Consider the following 17878-nt stretch of genomic DNA (forward strand, 5'->3'; position numbering starts at 1 on the left):
GAATCTTAATTCTTTCAATGAATTGGGAAACAAGTGTCAAAATCTTGGGAAAGTATAGGAAATAATCTGAAAATTCTGAAATGAAAGAAGATACTTCTTAGAACTGTTTTTTTCTTTTTGAAGAACTTGTTGAAAATTTAAACAGTTTTACATGTCAGAACTACAAATTGATGGCATCATTGACACTTTAGCCCCAGGAAAAATGGTACATGTGTGCCCAAACCAGCAGTTGTATTATTTCTGTTCTAAGGTGAAAAAAATCAGTAAATTATTCTTTAAAAAAAGTAGATGCTTATATTTTTTAGAGTTCTAAATTAATACACATACTATTAAGTATCTAGGGGGGGGGAAATTTAAACATGTACTAGGAGAGAAAATTATACATGTTCGATATATACTAGAGTATGAATTAATAATTTTGACTCTAGATTTGAATCTGGGTTACATTGCTTACTATGTGTGTGACATTAGGAAAATTACTTAATCCCTTTTCAGCTTCAGTGTCTTCATATGTAAAATGCGGGTAAGAAAAGTTCCCACCTCATAGGGTTATTTGGAGTAAATGTAACCTGCCTAGCCAAGTCCATTGTATATGTAATTACAAAAAAAATGTTTGTAGTTTTATCTCTTTGTGTGTGCGTACTGATGTCTCACACTTTAGAGTAATACTGGCATATTACTTTAAATCTTTTCATGAAAGTAGAAGTTCAATAGGGTAGCTAAGTCACTGCTTAGAAAGTGCTAACGGTGGTTGCCCCTGCTACCTTCTTAAACTTTAACGATGTACTTATAGACAGTGGGCAGAGACCCCAGTATCCATGTTGCCTTTGCAAATACTGGACAGGTGGCAACCTTCTTTGCTTTCATTAAAGTGCTTGCCCACTTGAGATAAATTACCTTTTCCAGGTATCCAAATGGTGTGCCTGCAAGAGATCATTTACCTCAAACAGGGGAGAATGTTACTTCCACTGAAGGGCTGGAATATCAATCATCATGGGACTGGACTAAACCCTTCAGATAACTGAATGTTTTCAAATGAGTGGTCCAGGCTGAATTTCTCAAGATAGAAACAAATGTGCTGATTTGCTATGAAATATCTCTGTCCACATACAGAAGCATATGGATATGAGTAGAATGTTAATATATTTTGTTACACATTTACACACTTTAACTTATAATTGGAATCTTAATTATATAGAAGATAGATGACTCAAATATACATACCCCTGCTATTAGTACTCAGAACTTTGTATACTTTGAGCTAACTTTCTAGAGGTCATGGCAACAATTTCAGGCAAAACTCAGAAATCTAGGTTGTATTTAGCATAACATTGAGGTTTCACGCTTAGGAAGTTCAAAGCAGTAAGTAAAGATATTTGTAGTAATAAGTAGTTATTGGTATATATTTATAAGTTTTAAGGCTTTTTTTGAATCCTAACAAATAATAAAAAGAGCTTTGCTACTTCAAGTGTAGTCCCTGGGTCAGTAGCATCAGCATTAACTGGGGATGTGTCAGAAATGCATAATATCAGACTCCACTCCAGAGCTAATTAATCAGAATCAGCATTTTAACAAGCCCCTCAGATGATTTATATGCACAGTAAAGTTTGTTATTTGCACAGAGGATTTTGTTATTTATATAACTTCAATCATAACTTAAACTGAAACACTACAAGGGGATCATGTATCATTACTGGGATTTAAGGTACTAGTGTCTATTTTGGGGAGCCACATTAATGTATTAAATTTTCTTTTGTGATTTTCTTTTTATTATTACTTTTGCCTTTTTTTCATATTTTTTACATATTTTATTATGAGAATTTTCAAGCATATAGAAAAGTTGAAAAGAGTTTACAGTGAATAATATTTTGGTTTTTAAATTAAAATGGACTTGCCTATTATAATTTTTAAGAAAGATTTTTGAATAAAGAATTTATTCTTGGGAGTATTCATGATTATGTAAAATTCCAGGGTCATAGCATAGCATAAAATTTGAACCATGGATTCACAATCCTTTTTCTTACAATTTATATCAATTGTATTGCATATGTTGACCTAAGCCAAAGATGACCTGACTGACTTAGGACAAAAAACTTAGCACAAGGTTTTGAATTTAAAAACCTTGGGGAATTCTGGTATTTTAGAGAAGCCTAACTCTGCCTTATAAAGTGAACATAGAAACTTTAATTACATTTGCAGCAATATATATTTGTGACTCAGGATTTTCATCTCTTTTAAATATAACAAAATAAAAAAATTTGATGTCCAACATGACATACACAATGCTTTTTTGAAGATCACCTTATGGTTCAATGTTCTTAGTTTGGCTAAGCAACAACTTTCACTGTGCTTTGTCTTGTTAAAAGTTAATTTTAATTAGTCTAGGTTGTAAATGTATTGTCTTACATTCACTACATTAATAAACTAAAAATGTTTGGTAACTATATTTCAATAAAATTTGTTTCCTTTGTAAACCTACATATTTTGATTTATTCATTTTAAAGTATTATTCGGAGAAGTGAATACATAAGATTTACCAGACTATCAAAGGAATTATAGCACAAAAATGACCAAGAACCCCTGCTTTAGATAATTATTCCCCCAGATATAATTTGTCTGAGTCAATTTATGTTTTGGATAAGTTCTGTTATTAGGCATTTGTATCTATAGTGTTATTTATAAACTAAAGGCCTGGTGCACGAAATTCTTGCACAGGGTGGGGGGTGTCCCTCAGCCCAGCCTGCACCCTAACCGGCAGTCGGACATCCCTCTCACAATCCGGGACTGCTGGCTCCTAACCACTCGCCTGCCTGCCTGCCTGATTGCCCCTAACCACTCTGCCTGCCAGCCTGATAGCCCCCTCACTGCTCCCCTGGCGGCATGATTGACGCCTAACTGCTCCCCTGCCGGCCTGATCATCCCCAACTGACCTCCCCTGCTGACTCGATCGCCCCCAACTGCCTTCCCCTGCGTGGCTGAGGGGACTGGGAGACTGAGGCTGGATGGGGCTGGATGCTGCAGGGACTGGGAGACTGAGTCTAGGTGTGGCGGGGCTGAGGGGACTGGGGGACTCCGGCTGGATGAGGCAGGGCTGAGGGGACTGGGCGCTGCCATCGTGTGGCTGTGAGCACTGCTATCTTGTGAGGGAGTGATGGTCAATTAGCATATTCCCTCTTTATTAGATAGGATAATTCTGATGGAAACTAGAGCTATTAATTCTTAATCAATGTTTTAGGTCCCCTAACCCCATTGCCTAACACAATGCCTGTATACCTATGAGCTACTTTATAGCTAGCTGTTGAATGAATGAATGAGGAAGGCAGTGCACAGTGCTTCATAAAATAATTAAATAGAAATTACCCTGAGGCATATGCCTAATCATTGCGAACATTTTGATGATGTGTACAAATCCCCCATACATGTGTACAAACACGTATAGACAACAAACACAGGTTTACAGGAGGGAATCATTATAATTTTTTTCTACTCAATGGAAAATAAATGTATTTTCCATCTCAGTAAATACTGTAGTAACTATGCTGTAATCAACATGTTTGTGCATAAAATCATTTTACACTTACATCTGCATATTTTACAGTTGGAAAGTATTGCCAGTCTGCTTTTTATAAAAGTTGCTTTACATTACACTCTCATGAACACTACTGAGTATTCTGGTTTCTCCATCATAGCCTTGGTCTACAAAGTTTTGACAGTCTTTTTCATCTTTATCAGTTTGAAAGGCAAAATAAACTGTATTATTATATTTTTTGACTCTGAGGTTGCATATCTTCATTTGTTCTACACCTATTTATAGTCTTTTATATATTATCTCACTATGTTTATATATGAAGATATGTATTTGTTTCTTATGGAATGGTAAGAACTCCTTGTATATCACTCAATTTAACTCTTTGATCTTTATAGTGTCAGAGTTGTATTTTAATTTTTATATGGATAAAAATTGCTAATCATTTCCTTTATGGCTTTCCTTTTGGTGATTTACTTACTAGCCTTAGCTCAAGGTTGTATTGCTCATATTTTAGTCCAGTATTTTCAGAGAGAGAGAGAGAGAGACAGATTGCTGAGGCTATTCAAGGTGTTTTTTTTTTTTCTCCATATAAATCTTTGGAATTCGTTCTAGGTCTGTAAAATACTCATTGTTTTTTTCCCCTTTCTTTATTGATTAAGGTATTACATATGTGTCCTTATCCTCCCCATTCTCCCCCCTCACTACCCCCTGCCCCCCACACTCATGCCCTCACCCCTCTGGTGTCTGTGTCCATTGGTTATGCTTATATGCATGCATACAAGTCCTTTGGGCGATCTCTCCTCCTTATCCCCACCCTCCCCTACCTTCCCTCTGATGTTTGAGCATCTGATTGATGCTTCTCTGTCTCTGGATCTGTTTTTGTTCATCAGTTTATATTGTTCATTATAATTCACAAATGCATGAGATCATACGATATTTATCTTTCTCTGACTGACTTATTTCACTTAGCATAATGCTCTCCAGCTCCATCCATGCTGTTGCAAATGGTAGGAGATCCTTCCTTTTTACAGCAGCGTAGAATTCCACTGGGTAGATGTACCACAGTTTTCTAATTCACTCATCTGCTGATGGGCACTTAGGCTGTTTCCAAATCTTAGCTATTGTAAATTGTGCTGCTATGAACACAGGGGTGCATATATCCTTTCTGATGGGTGTTTCTGGTTTCTTGGGATATATTCCTAGAAGTGGGATCACTGGGTCAAATGGGAGTTCCATTTTTAGTTTTTTGAGGAAAGTCCATACTGTTCTCCACAGTGGCTGCACCAGTCTGCATTCCCACCAGCAGTGCATGAGGGTTCCTTTTTCTCCGCATCCTTGCCAGCACTTGTCGTTTGTTGATTTATTGATGATAGCCATTCTGACAGGTGTGAGATGGTACCTCTACATTGGTATTTTAATAGGAATTGTGTTTAATCTATAGATTGCTTTGGGTAATATGAACATTTTAATGATGTTAAATCTTCCAATCCATGAGCATGTTATATGCTTTTTCTTATTTGTATCTTCCTCGGTTTCTTTCTTTAGTATCCTATAGTTTTCTGAGTACAGGTCTTTTACCTCCTTCGTTAAAGACTTCTATAATGTTTTAATGGAATTTTAATTTTATTGCTTACACTATGATGAGCATATATTATTCATGCTGTGTATATTTTTTAGGGATAAATAAAGATCAAAAGGCAATAGTTACTGCAGTTAAAAGTGGTGAAAATGACTTTTTTCCCCTCCCTCTCCCCTACCCTGAGATCTGTAGCCCACAGGTTTAGATCTACTGGTTGAAACAATTCTTTATGAATTCGTTCTGAAGTTTTAAGCTTAGATGTACAATATTGCTCCTTGTACTGGAAAAAGTAATGGCAGAACATAGGTTCTCTTTCTTGAAAGACACATGCTATTTATTAAATAGGGGAAAGTGATTAACAAATATATTTAACATAAACAAGACTGTTAAAAGTAACAAGTCCAATGTTTAGTCTAGATAAATTTAGACATGACAAACTTAAGTGACCTCAATTTTTCTCTTATTTCTGTATCATTATATAAATATTTCTATGACTGTGTAGCTAAAAGATTCTTATTTATTTCATATTAGTGGCCCAGTGCATGAATTCGTGCACATTGAAAGGAAAGTAATTAGAAGAAATATTTTAATATCGCTATTTGCCCTTTCTCTATAATATAAGTGTCAACCAAATTCACGACCAACAATGACAGATTGAAACACATGCGTGTGATTGGCGCCATTGAGAGCTTCATATATATAGATAAACTTGCTTAATTAGCACTGCTTTCTGATTTAGCTAAACTTTTTCCAGCCCCAGTAAAGCATCCCAACTTCTCTTTCAGGTAATTGTCAGCAACACACAGTAAATATCAACATGAAGCAGATTATTATTATAGATCATGCAGGGAGAACAAAGGGTAAAATATTTAACTGCAGCAGTGTTTGACTATATTCTGCACAGTGAGAAAACCTTAAGTCATTTTCAAGGTCCACCATTTCTTCTTTTATGTCGGGTCAAGTTTCTAAACTTTCTAAATCTCTGTTTTCTGGCTAATGAAAAGAAAATAGGATTCTACTGAGTCTCCTATCTACCTACTCCAGTACTTCTGTGAGGATCAAATGAGATGAGGCAGGGAAAAATGCTTCACAGATGTTTGGTTAAAGTGTAAAATGTTTCCACCTGGCTATAAAGCAAGTCGTGTTCTTGGGCTGAAGAAACTCTAAGGAGGCTAGTCGCTAAGGAGAGGAAGCCGGGCGTTGCTACATGACATCATTACCCAGTGCCCACAGTGACCATTTCCAGGCTGGGCTGGGCTGGACTGTGGGCCGCATTTTGCGCCATGGGGTCTTGGCAGCATAGGCTGTGATTTGGTGGGCTGTTGCTCTGGGGTGGTAGCAGGGCCTGTGTCCCACTTGGGGGAAGCTGAGCGTTGCTTTGTGGGCACCAGGTCCATGGTGCTGTTTCTCTATAAATGGCCAGTGCATGTCACGGCAGCTCCTGTGTTGAGTATCTGCCCCCTGGTGGTCAGTGTGCATCATAGTGACTGGTCAGATGGTAGGACACTTAGCATACTAGCTTTATATATATACTAGAAGCCCGGTGCATGAAATTCATGCACAAGTGTGGTCCCTAGGCCTGGCCAGCGATCTAAGCACGAGCATCTGGTGTGGAAGGGCAGGTCCCAGCTGACCTCTGGGCCCTGGGCAGCACCGGGGCCCCAGGCCCCTGCACGCCCCCCTCTGCCTGAGTCACGGCACCTGAGTCCCCACACAGAGATGTGATGAGCGTGGCCTGATGCTATAGGCCGGGGTACAGTGTGGGCCTCTGGTCCACCCAACGGCACCACACGGAAGCCAGGTGGGCAGCGCACTCTCTCCCAGCCGGCCTCACAGACGGGCTCCTGCATGAACCCACGGGGAGCCCCAACCAGCCCCTGCAGTCCCAGCGGCTGCAGCCCGGCTCACCCGGAAAAGGCCATGCAGGTGCTGGGTAGGCTCCTTGTGGGCACCTGGCACCTGAGCACGGGGGCTTTCCCAGCATGCTAACCCTGACATCCTGGGGGAGGGTAGCAGGGGGAGTAAGAGCAAGCTCGGCAGTCGCCCTGCATACTCACCGCACCTCTGTCCCCGTCACCCCTGCCTCCAGGTAGCTGGCAAGAGGTTGCAGCTCCCCACCCAGGCACCACAGGAGGTTGGTTGCTACCATCCACCCCGAGTTCCCTGTCCCAGCCTGGGGCCTGGCCCTGATTGGGCGATCAGGACCTGCTGGCTGCTGGTCACCATCTGTGGGGCGATTGGTAGGGGCTGGGCCCCCTGCCCGACTCCCTCAGCACTTGGGAGCCGGGGGGGTCAGCCCCGCCCCTTGCCACTGCTGCTGGTCGCCATCTGCGGGGCAATCAGTGGGGTGATCGGACCCCTGCTTGCACCCACCTTGGCCTGACGCTGCCTGCTCACCTGCTCCACCATCCCACCATGGTCCTGCTCTTGTCAGGGCCCATCAGGGCCGGCAACGCCTCCACTGCCACCTGCTGCCTGTGCCGTGTCGCCGATGCCCTCCATATTCCACGCTTCCCCCTGGTGGTCAGCTCACGTCTTAGCAAGCGGTTGAACTCCTGGTTGAACTCCCAGTCAAGGGGACAATTTGCATATTAGGCTTTTATTATATAGGATAGATTAAACTAATTGCTCCTAGCTGGTTTGGCTTAGTGGAAAAGCATTGGACTGTGGACTGAATGGTCCTGGATTTGATTTCGGTCAAGGGCACGTACCTCAGTTGCAAGCTCGATCCCTGGCCCTGGTTTGGGTGTGTGCAGGAGGTTACCAATCGATCACTCTCTCACATCAATGTTTCTCTCTTTGTCTCCTCCCTACCTTTCCACTCTCTAAAAATCAAGGGGACAATATCTCGGGTGAGGATTAATAACAAAAAAAATTAAACTAATTGTACTTAATACTGTATAATGTATATTGTGAAAATACTTGTTACTCAGCAAAGCAAATTATTTAGTGCTCTTTCTGTAATTCATGGAGAGTCAGTAGTCTGGAACTTGGAGTGCATGCCTCTTTCCCACTTCTTCAAAATTCAGAGCAATACCTTATAGAATTATATTGTTACTTAATTTCACCTTTCCTAGTGGTTGGTGTCTACACAAACACATTTCTGTGATATTGTAAAAAAACATACACCCATATTATTCATTAAAATGTAATGGTTAAAATTTGCTTTTAGGGCTCTTTGTGAAATTTAATTACTTTTATATTCCTGAAAATTTTCTAAAACTATGCTTTTATCTTGTTTATTTAGCAAGAATAACTTTGACATACCATAAAATGTTAATATTAATTTCTCTTGGTATTATTGAATGCATTATTGTATTCAGTATTATTGTAGCTGCTATAGAAGTAAAAAAGAAATACAATTAATCCAGCAAACATATAAAAACATACGCTAGGTGGCACAGTAAAGATAAAATGAGTTTCCTAAGTTGAAAAAAGACTTAAGGAGTCTTTTTAAGGAGTTACAAGCCAGTTAGAGAAACAAGAAATACATTGGACTGATGTATCATGTTGAATATTATAGATAAAATAAAATTCACTGTTTGTTCATTTATTCAACAGTGACCTATTAAATGTGTGCTGTAGTTTAGTATTATTAAACTTATTACCCCATATTCTTAGAAGTCATTGCATCAGTAACTGATAGAAATAAATTCTACATGGAAGATATATTTTTATCCAATTAATAATGTATATTTTGTGAATAACTTCTAAGCAATATAGTTTTCAAATTCTGACTGTGCATAAGTTAAAAAAACTTTTCTTTTATATACTGAGGAATAAAATAAATAAAACAAGACTCAGAATTTTGAACACAGGGCTTCAGTGAAATGGTTGCTTATGACAGAAGGTACTGACTGATCACCTTCTCAGTGTTTCATTTTAATGTTGAACCATACGCATTCTTAGAATTATAAAACATTTTTTGTTGGATAAACATACTTTTTTTGTGTGCTTTTGATGTCACCACAAGATTTAAATTAACTCCGAAATCAGAGCCACTTGAAATATAGAACAGTATATTGCTGAATTTAAATAATCTCTCTATGCTTGTCATTTTACACAGATAGTATCATAAGACAAGTAATGACAGATTAAGACCTGCCTAGCAGAGGGAAAACTAAATTACACGACTTTTATTAAGGCATAAATAAACCTATTAAGCATTATCTGGAATACTAATTAGTAGAAAAAGCACTGACAATTTTATTTATCAACATTAAACACAATTATGAATTACAGGCCTGATGAATCTAGCAGTCAACAGACCATTTTGGATATGCAGGGACCTTAAGCCCATTATGTGAGAGGGATGATTACCAAAACCCTGTGGGGAAATAAGTAATTGTAGTTGTAACATTTTAATTGCCTTTGAATAAGGCAAATTATATTTTCTTGTCTGAGAGTATAAATAGGATGACATTAAGGTAACAAGCTTCAGTAGCTGGAAATAGAAAATGGATTTATATTATGTTTTAAAACAAAGAAAAGAGTAGTGATACATTTTTAGTATCATAATGGTCAGTGTGAATGACTGTAAATACATGCAGATTTTTTTAGATATATTGTTTCATAAGCAAGCTATTTTCTGCATTCCCTTTTCACAGTGAAAATTAATGTGGGAGGAGACTTTCTGAATAAATCTCTACAGGTGAATGGAAATTATGTAATTGAGAAAATTGTATTGTGTTACGATTAGAAGTATTATAAAATGAACAAGAGACAATTGACATCTTTCTGTCTCCCCCCCCCCCCCCCCGCCTTTTTCTTTGAAGATCCAAATTCTAGAATTTGTGGACATTTACTTATAGGTGCAGCCAAGAATTCTTTTGCAAAACTCATGGATAAAATTAGTTTGGCAATGGAGAGCTTACCTTCGCACAGTAGCAGCAGGAGTATTATACATGTAGAAAAGCATTCCCTGGTTCAGAGGTTGGCCCGTGGACTTCATAAAGTGAACACGCTGGCCCTGAAATACGGACTACAGGTCCATGTGCCCATTTTGGTATGTATGAAATTTTATTAAGTAGGAACTTTAAGGACTTGTGAATGTAATTCTGAATCAGACTTATTTGAAGTTTAAATTAGTTGTACACAAATGTATCTAGATTTCCTTTAGATTTCTTGTGATCTTTTAATTCAATAAGGAAAACCACCTCCAGATAAGTGTCCAAATATCCAAATACAAATGTTCTGGCATGAATTCTGAATTGACTGCTCTCTATAAGTGACCTGCAATGGAACTGTATGAAACATTAATGACTGAAAATTCTATTTTCTAGCCATCTAGATTATTTCTTCAATTGTTCATTTCATATAAGCCAAATTATTGTTCTGTGTTTAACCTGAGTTACATTTAATTTGGTAAATGCCATTGCTATGGATTTATTAGTAAATCTGTGGTTACTTCTTGTAAAATTGCTCTTATTTAACAACAGAAAAGCACAGCATCGTTACAGAAGCAAATCTTTGGATTTACACAAAGGCTGCATGCAGCGGAAGTGGAGCGCCGCTCACTGCGCTTAGAGGTCACAGAATTCAAACGAAATGTGAATGAGATGAAAAAGGAGCTGGACAAAGCCCAGGGTCTCCAAATGCAATTAAATGAATTTAAGCACTCTGTAAGTATACATGTTTTAAGGAACTATGGCTATGGTAAACTCTCCTCTGATTGTGTGTGTGTGTGTGTGTGTGTGTGTGTGTGTGTGTGTGTGTGTGAGTTTGTTTTCTTTAACTTATGTTTTTTTCAAATAATTTGAAGTACCATTAAGATTTCTTTTTCTTCAGAATACTTCCCTTCTGAAATACCCCAACATGTAGTTCATACTTCAAAGTTGGTAGGAGACTACATCTTAAACATTCTCACCATAAGAAAAGCAATGATAATTATGTGACATGATAGAGGTGTTAGCTAATGCTACAGTGGTAACCATATTGCAACACATAGATTTATCAAATTAGCACATTGTACACCTTAAACTACACAATGTTATATGTCAGTTAATTTAAATAACGAGTTATACCAGATGCTTAAAGGAATACTGATTCTGTGTCAGCAGAACTCATAATCTTGTTAAAATTATGCTCTGAAAGTATAGAAAGAGATTCAATGACGATAGCTTAACTGCTATAGCAAATAAGCCCCCAAATGTATAATAAACAAAATAAAATGCCCCAATGGAGGAGCCTGATGTTTGCAGTGAGGACTGGGTTTTTTTCTCTTTTCATTTTATATTGAATGTTTTGAGTAAATTAGATTACTTTGTATGAAATCAAGTTGATTTTCTAAAGAAATGTTCATTTTGTCTAACTTCTATTAAAGATTTATATGTATTATTTAAGAAAGCAGAAGATAGCTGAGAAAAGAAAGGCTTATGCCAAATAACATTAGCTCAAGATTGAAATGTAAATACATGAAGCATAACAAAATGCAGATATCTAATATTCTATTTACAGTTGGGTTACTTATAACATTGATGTTCCTAATATGGATGTAGGAATATCGAGTTAAAATATGACCCTGAAACTTCTAAACTGTATATAACTGATGCTAGATAATACAAATATGAATACAAAATTGGTTTCTTAAACCTACCATCAAGGTACTTTGTGTACCTCCTTCTTTGGGAAACCTAAAATTTGCAAGTTTAACTTCCAGTTTAAATGTATCTTTTGGTTAATTTGTAATTTGCAGTTTTCACATTTGTTGTAACAGAGACAGCAGCGGATAGTAGCCCAGTTATTAATCCTATGATAATGTAAATTGCTAATGTTAAATATTATTTCAAATAGTTATACCTTCAAAGGGCGAAGAGTTCTTATAAATTCAGCATGTCAGGTAATTATGAATCGCCCTTCTGATTTATTTTTCTTTTTGATGAATGTCTAAAGACAGTACAGTTTTCCCCCTCATTCTCGTAGTTGTTTGCTCAGAGAAGAAAATTGTATGAGCTGCTTCATTTTTTTTCTGATTATAAAGGTAATAAATAATAACCAAATAAATATACAAACAAGTATAAAGAAGCAGGTTCAAATCCCTCTAATCTTACCACCTAGGACCAATCACTTTTGAAGTGTGGATGTGTTTTATTCCCTGCATTTTCCCTCTGTGTATATGTGTAGATAGGAATATAGAGTTAAAATACTTCTTTTTCTTTACATTTTTAAAGTACTACAAACATTTTCCTGTGTGATTTATTAATTTTATTTTAGATAAATTAATATTCTCTCATATGAGTGCATCAAAATTTGACTGTTCCCCTATTTAATTATTTTCCAAAAATATTTTGCCATACTTAAACCATAAACAGCTGTTGTGTATACTTTTAAAAGCCAATTCCTTCGGTGTGTGTCTCTCTCTCCTTTTGATTTGCTTTCAGTTGCATATACTAACTAAATTTGGGATCTTGAGATGGTCTGCCAAAATGGAAAGATACAGCCATCGATGCAATTTGAGATTTAGAATATAGGCAACTATAAATAGGTTTAGCTAATAGTGAACTTCCTGAAAATTGGAAGGTCCTTTATTTATGTTGTTCCCTCTAATATGTTTGAATAATTCTAGGTATTCTACACAATAAGATTTCCTGGTTCATACTTAAGTATTAGGAAAAGACGTTAACATCTTATCTTTGATTAGTTTGAAAGTAGTCAGGGCTCAATTTCCAGAATCTAGAGAGGTTATAAGAGTCTGAAGAAAAGTTGCTAGAAGGTGACAAAATTCTTTTTAAGGGCTCTGGTTGAATAACTGGCTTGCATCAAAAGCTAAGAATATGTTCCATGAAATATTTAGTGTGAATTCCTTCAACTGAAGTGTAGAAATAAAAATAGAATTAATGGAAGTAATAATTGACGAATGAGATACGTAATTTTTATATTTTGACATACAATTGTAAGGTATAAAATTGTTGATGTAAGAAACATTCAAACCTGTAGAGAATTTTTATGACTTTGAGTCAAACAGATAATAACTGCAGGGGAGCAAAATCTCAATGGATTGAGAAAATGCTTTTGAAGATGTCAGTTTTGCAGGTTTTTTAATACATTACAGTCAAGGAGAAGACATAAAAGGAAGGTTACATGGAATTCATTGGTAGTAGATTAAGGGGCAGGAGTTCATTGGTAGTTGATTAAGGGGCAGGAGAAAGCAAAGTCTCTGGGATTGGATAAAAAAGTAAAATGAAGAGACACACTTCTTTTATGTTGGTGGGAATGGGATTGTTACTAATTACCATTTATAGCACATAGAGTGCAATGAGGGGAACAAGGTTCTGTGGTCTCCTGCTCTGGTGCTGGTAGTTGTGCTCTGAGGGGTCTGGCAAAGATGACTCTGACATTTCAGAGGCATGTTATCTTCGATGCAAAAGGACAACTGACAGGCTCAGTTAAGGTAAAGACTGACCTTTGTCAAGGAAGCCACAGGAGTAGGACACGACTACCTCCATGACCCGCTTTTAGTGAGGAATGTTTATGTTCAGACCATCCTATGTGTTTGCTTTTAGTCTCTGAGTTGGTAGGGCCCACCATTCAGGCCTCCTCTGAGTTTGTCAGGTTTAGTTATGTGGCCCCCTTTTCATCCATAGAGTTAGTGAGGGTAATTTTTAACATTTAATGATATCTTAATAGATATATATCAGGCATTCACCCTAATAACTTTATTTTTTCCACCCTAATCACTTTAGAGTATTGATTCATTTATTTCTCTTATAACAATAATAGTTCAATACTTTATTTTATAGACGAGGGATATGGGGCACAGCATAGCTAAGTGACTTGCCTAGCAGGTTAGGCTCTAAAATTCCTACTTTTAACCATTTCATTGTAGTGGCTAATGTTCATATCCAGTTGTGTTAATAAAGGATTGTTTTATTAAAAATGTAATAGATTGGGGAAAAGATGCTGTTTTCCTCTTAAAAAATGGGGAGTGTGCCTGCTGCCACTCATCTTTCACTGATTTCAGGCAAACTGTGTACAAGGAAAATATAATAACTTGTTTAGATTGGTCTAAAATTATAACGTAACATTCAGCCTGCCAAAAGCTATTCAGTACTTTTATTGTTTTGGAATACCATGTTCATCTACGGACAGTTGTTCTTAGACAGCTAACAGCCATGATCTTATTTTATTAGCTTCTTACAATTGCTTCCACACACCCTCTCTTTGTTATTCTACATTGCTATACTTGTTTGATCCTGTTTGCAGAAGGCTGAATGGAATTGAGGCAGACTCCAGGAGGGATAGATCGACGAGAGAGGCTACATTAGCTAAGGTTTTGGTAAAGGAGAAATTCTTGAGGAGTGGGAAGAAGTCCTGCAGAATGGCAGGGATCTTGATTAATAGAAGTCAAGTAGATTGCAAAGGGCAGAATGGTCTGATGACAAGGAGCAACAATTTAAAACAACATAACAAATAAAAGGTAGACAAAGTAAAAAAATATTTGTTCACAAGTCCCAGAAGAGTGCTATGGTGTTGGGGAATAGAGGGAGAGTAAGAAGTTGAAATGGAGCTGGAGTGCAGAGAGGAGGTTTTATAGTAGATGCTTTCAAAGTGAAAGGTTTATTTGTAATGGGACAATGTGGAGAGTGTGACAGCTGTTAAGAGGGAATGAAAAGATGTGTTCCCTAAAATAAAGACTGTATAAGTATCAGTGATGCATTAGATATACCTTTACTAGTCGTGCTCAGTAAATGAGGCATCTTTCCTATGTGCCTTTTGATCCTTCTCATTACTTTGTATTAACTTAGATTAATAATTAGGAATCTATTTTTATGCTATACTGTTGCCTTTTGAAACTTAATCAGTATTGAGGAGTGTATTATATACACCTTTGAAAAGGCAAATAATAGTAAAAAAAACAGTTGCTTCTGGGAGGTAGCAGGCCAGGTACCTGATGCCACAGTAAAACTGAGTATATGGTAATATAGAAAGATAAATCTATATTTATCTATATACCCATGTATAAATCTATCCTAAAACTGAGTTCCAGCAAATTGTTCTCTCTACATGAACCACGTGCTTGCTATTGCTGACCCAAGAGGACACTAAAAGCACATTTCCATTTTTGTCTCATTTGTCAGAAAACTCAGAGGTTAAGTCCACATTCAACTGTATTAATGTACTAGAGGCCCGGTGCATGAAATTCATGCACGGGGGGGCGGGAGGGGGTTTGTCCCTCAGCCCAGCCTGCACCCTCTCCAATCTGGGATCCCTCTCATAATCCAGGACTGCTGGCTCCCAACTGCTCGCCTGCCTGCCTTCCTGATTGCCCCTAACCGCTTCTGCCTGCCAGCCTGATCACCCCCTAACCACTCCCCTGCCAGCCTGGTTGATGCCTAACTGCTCCCCTGCCAGCCTGTTTGCCCCTAACTGCCCTCCCCTTCAGGCCTGGTCACCCCTAACTGCCCTCCCCTTCAGGCCTGGTCCCCCCCAACTGCTCTCCCCTGCAGGCCTGGGTCCCCCTGAACTGCCCTTCCCTGCAGGCCCGGTCGCCCCCAACTTCCTTCCTCTGCTGGCCTGGTCACCCCTAATTGCCCTCGCTTGCAGGCCTGGTCCCTCCCAACTGCCCTCTCCTGCTGGCCTGATCACCCACAACTGCCCTCCCTTGCAGACCTGGTCCCTCCCAACTGCCCTCCCCTGCTGGCCATCTTGTGGTGGCCATCTTGTGTCCACATGGGGGCAGCCATCTTGTGTGTTGGAGTGATGGTCAATTTGCATATTACTCTTTTATTAGATAGGATATTTTTCAGATGCATAGAAACTTGTTAAAGGCTTTAATTCCACAATCATCTATACTAATAAAAGGGTAATATGCTAATTAGGGCGGACGCCTTCTGGTTGGCCATCTGCACGTCCTTCTGGATAAAGCCACAGCGGCTGCCTGAGGCTCCGGCAAGCCGTGGATGGCAGCTGCCATTGCCCAGGGCTGGCCTGAGGCTCAGACAGCTGCGTCCAGCTGTGAGGCCCGAGGCTCAGGCAGCCATGGTGGCCGCCAGTGGCAGCAGCAGCAGCGGAGTAATGAGGCGGCGCCTTCCCCTGATCGGCCAGGTCGCCTCTGGCAAAGGGAGGCCAGACTGTGGCTTAGGCTGGGGGCCGAGGCAGAGATGGTTAGGGGCGATCAGGTTGGCAGGGGGGCAAGGTAGGGGAGATCAGGCTGGCAGGGGGCAAGGTAGGGGCAATCAGGCAGGCAGGGGGGCAGTTAGGGGCAATCAGGCCGGCAGGCAGGGAGAGGCATTTAGGGGTGATCAGGCAGGCAGGCAGAGGGGTTAGGGGCTATTAGGCAGGCAGGCAGTGGTTAGGAGCAATCAGGCAGGCAGGCAGAGGGGTTAGGGGCAATCAGGCAGGCAGGCAGAGGGGTTAGGGGCAATCAGACAGGCAGGCAGACGAGCGGTTAGGAGCCAGCGGTCCCGGATTGCGAGAGGGATATCTGTCTGCCGGTTTAGGCCTAAATCGGCAGTCGGACATTCCCCGAGGGGTCCCAGATTGGAGAGGGTGCAGGCTGGGCTGAGGGACCTCCCCCTCCGTGCACGAATTTCATGCACTGGGCCTCTAGTCTATATAATAAAAGCCTAAGTGACCATTATGGTGGAATGACCAGAACGACCGGTTGCTATGATGTGCACTGGCCACCAGGGAGCAGACGCTCAATGCAGGAGCTGCCCCCTGGTGGTCAGTGCACTCCCACAGGAGGAGCACTGCTCAACCAGAAGCTGGGCTCATGGCTGGTGAGCGCAGTGGTGGTGGCGGGAGCCTCTCCAGCCTCTGTGGCAGCGCTAAGGAGTAGCGAGCTGAGCAGGTGGTAAGGAGCCAGGGGTCTCAGACTGCGAGAGGGATGTACGCTTGCCGGCTTAGGCCTGCTCCCCACGAAGCCGACAGTTGGATGTCCCCTGAGGGGTACCAGACTGCGAGAGTGCGCAAGCCGGGCTGAGGGACCCCCCAATCCAGTGCATGAATTTTGTGCAATGGGCCTCTAGTAATCTTTATAAAACACGTTCATATATCAAGATTTAAACTGAACATTATGGATTTACTTGAAATAAGTTTCCCAAGATTTTATTTAACTAAAGATGATAACTTTGAAAGTATGGCCGTTGTGCTTTAAAAACCAGAGTGATTGTTTTTTATCTTGACTTACGAAATTAAGAAAAACAAATTGTACTTTTGTCATGTATCAGACATTTACAAACGTTTGTATTATACTCTTTATGTTAGCAAATACAGTTCTGAAGATTAAATGATACAAAATGCAGTTAGCTGATAATTGATTTTTCCCCTTATTTCAGAAATTGATCACCCATGAGAAGTTTGAAAGTGCATGTGAAGAACTGAATAATGCATTATTTCGGGAACAGCAGGCACAAATGCTATTGAATGAACAGGCACAGCAACTGCAGGAGTTGAATTATAGACTTGAATTGCATTCCAGTGAGGAAGCTGACAAAAACCAAACTCTGGGAGAAGCGGTTAAGGTAGGAAAACATTCCTTGCATAATGGTTTGTTTCCTCTACATGTGGGTCCTTGAGGAAATCGTGTCTATCTCCTGAGCAGGGAACTGATCCCAAGATATGAAATTTTTATTCTTCAAGAGCTTATACAGATGGAATGAAACACGGTTCTGGGCCCTCAATTCCATGTGTATTGAAAATGTAAAAGTAGGTTTTACTTGCTAGTTGAAAGCAAAGTGGAGATTTTCAGTAATAATATTCTTTATTTCATTTATCTTTCTTGATTCTCCCCCACACCCCACTTTTTAAAACTTGTTTTACGCCCTCCA

At 39.5% G+C, this 17878-nt stretch overlaps 1 protein-coding gene across 4 annotated transcripts in view; it reads left to right on the top strand.

Moving 5' to 3' along the window:
* CCDC171 (coiled-coil domain containing 171) overlaps positions 1-17878 on the top strand; it is a 253621-nt gene that overhangs the window by 112200 nt on the left and 123543 nt on the right. For all 4 annotated transcript variants that reach the window (XM_079790672.1, XM_079790674.1, XM_079790673.1 and 1 more), the window contains 3 exons: positions 9884-10113; positions 10547-10729; positions 17387-17572. In XM_079790672.1, the coding sequence (XP_079646798.1) occupies positions 9884-10113; positions 10547-10729; positions 17387-17572 (599 nt within the window). The remainder of the gene's footprint in view (positions 1-9883; positions 10114-10546; positions 10730-17386; positions 17573-17878) is intronic.

The sequence above is a fragment of the Cnephaeus nilssonii genome (genome assembly GCF_951640355.1).
Source record: "Cnephaeus nilssonii genome assembly, chromosome: 14".
Classification (NCBI taxonomy): Eukaryota; Metazoa; Chordata; class Mammalia; order Chiroptera; family Vespertilionidae; genus Cnephaeus; species Cnephaeus nilssonii.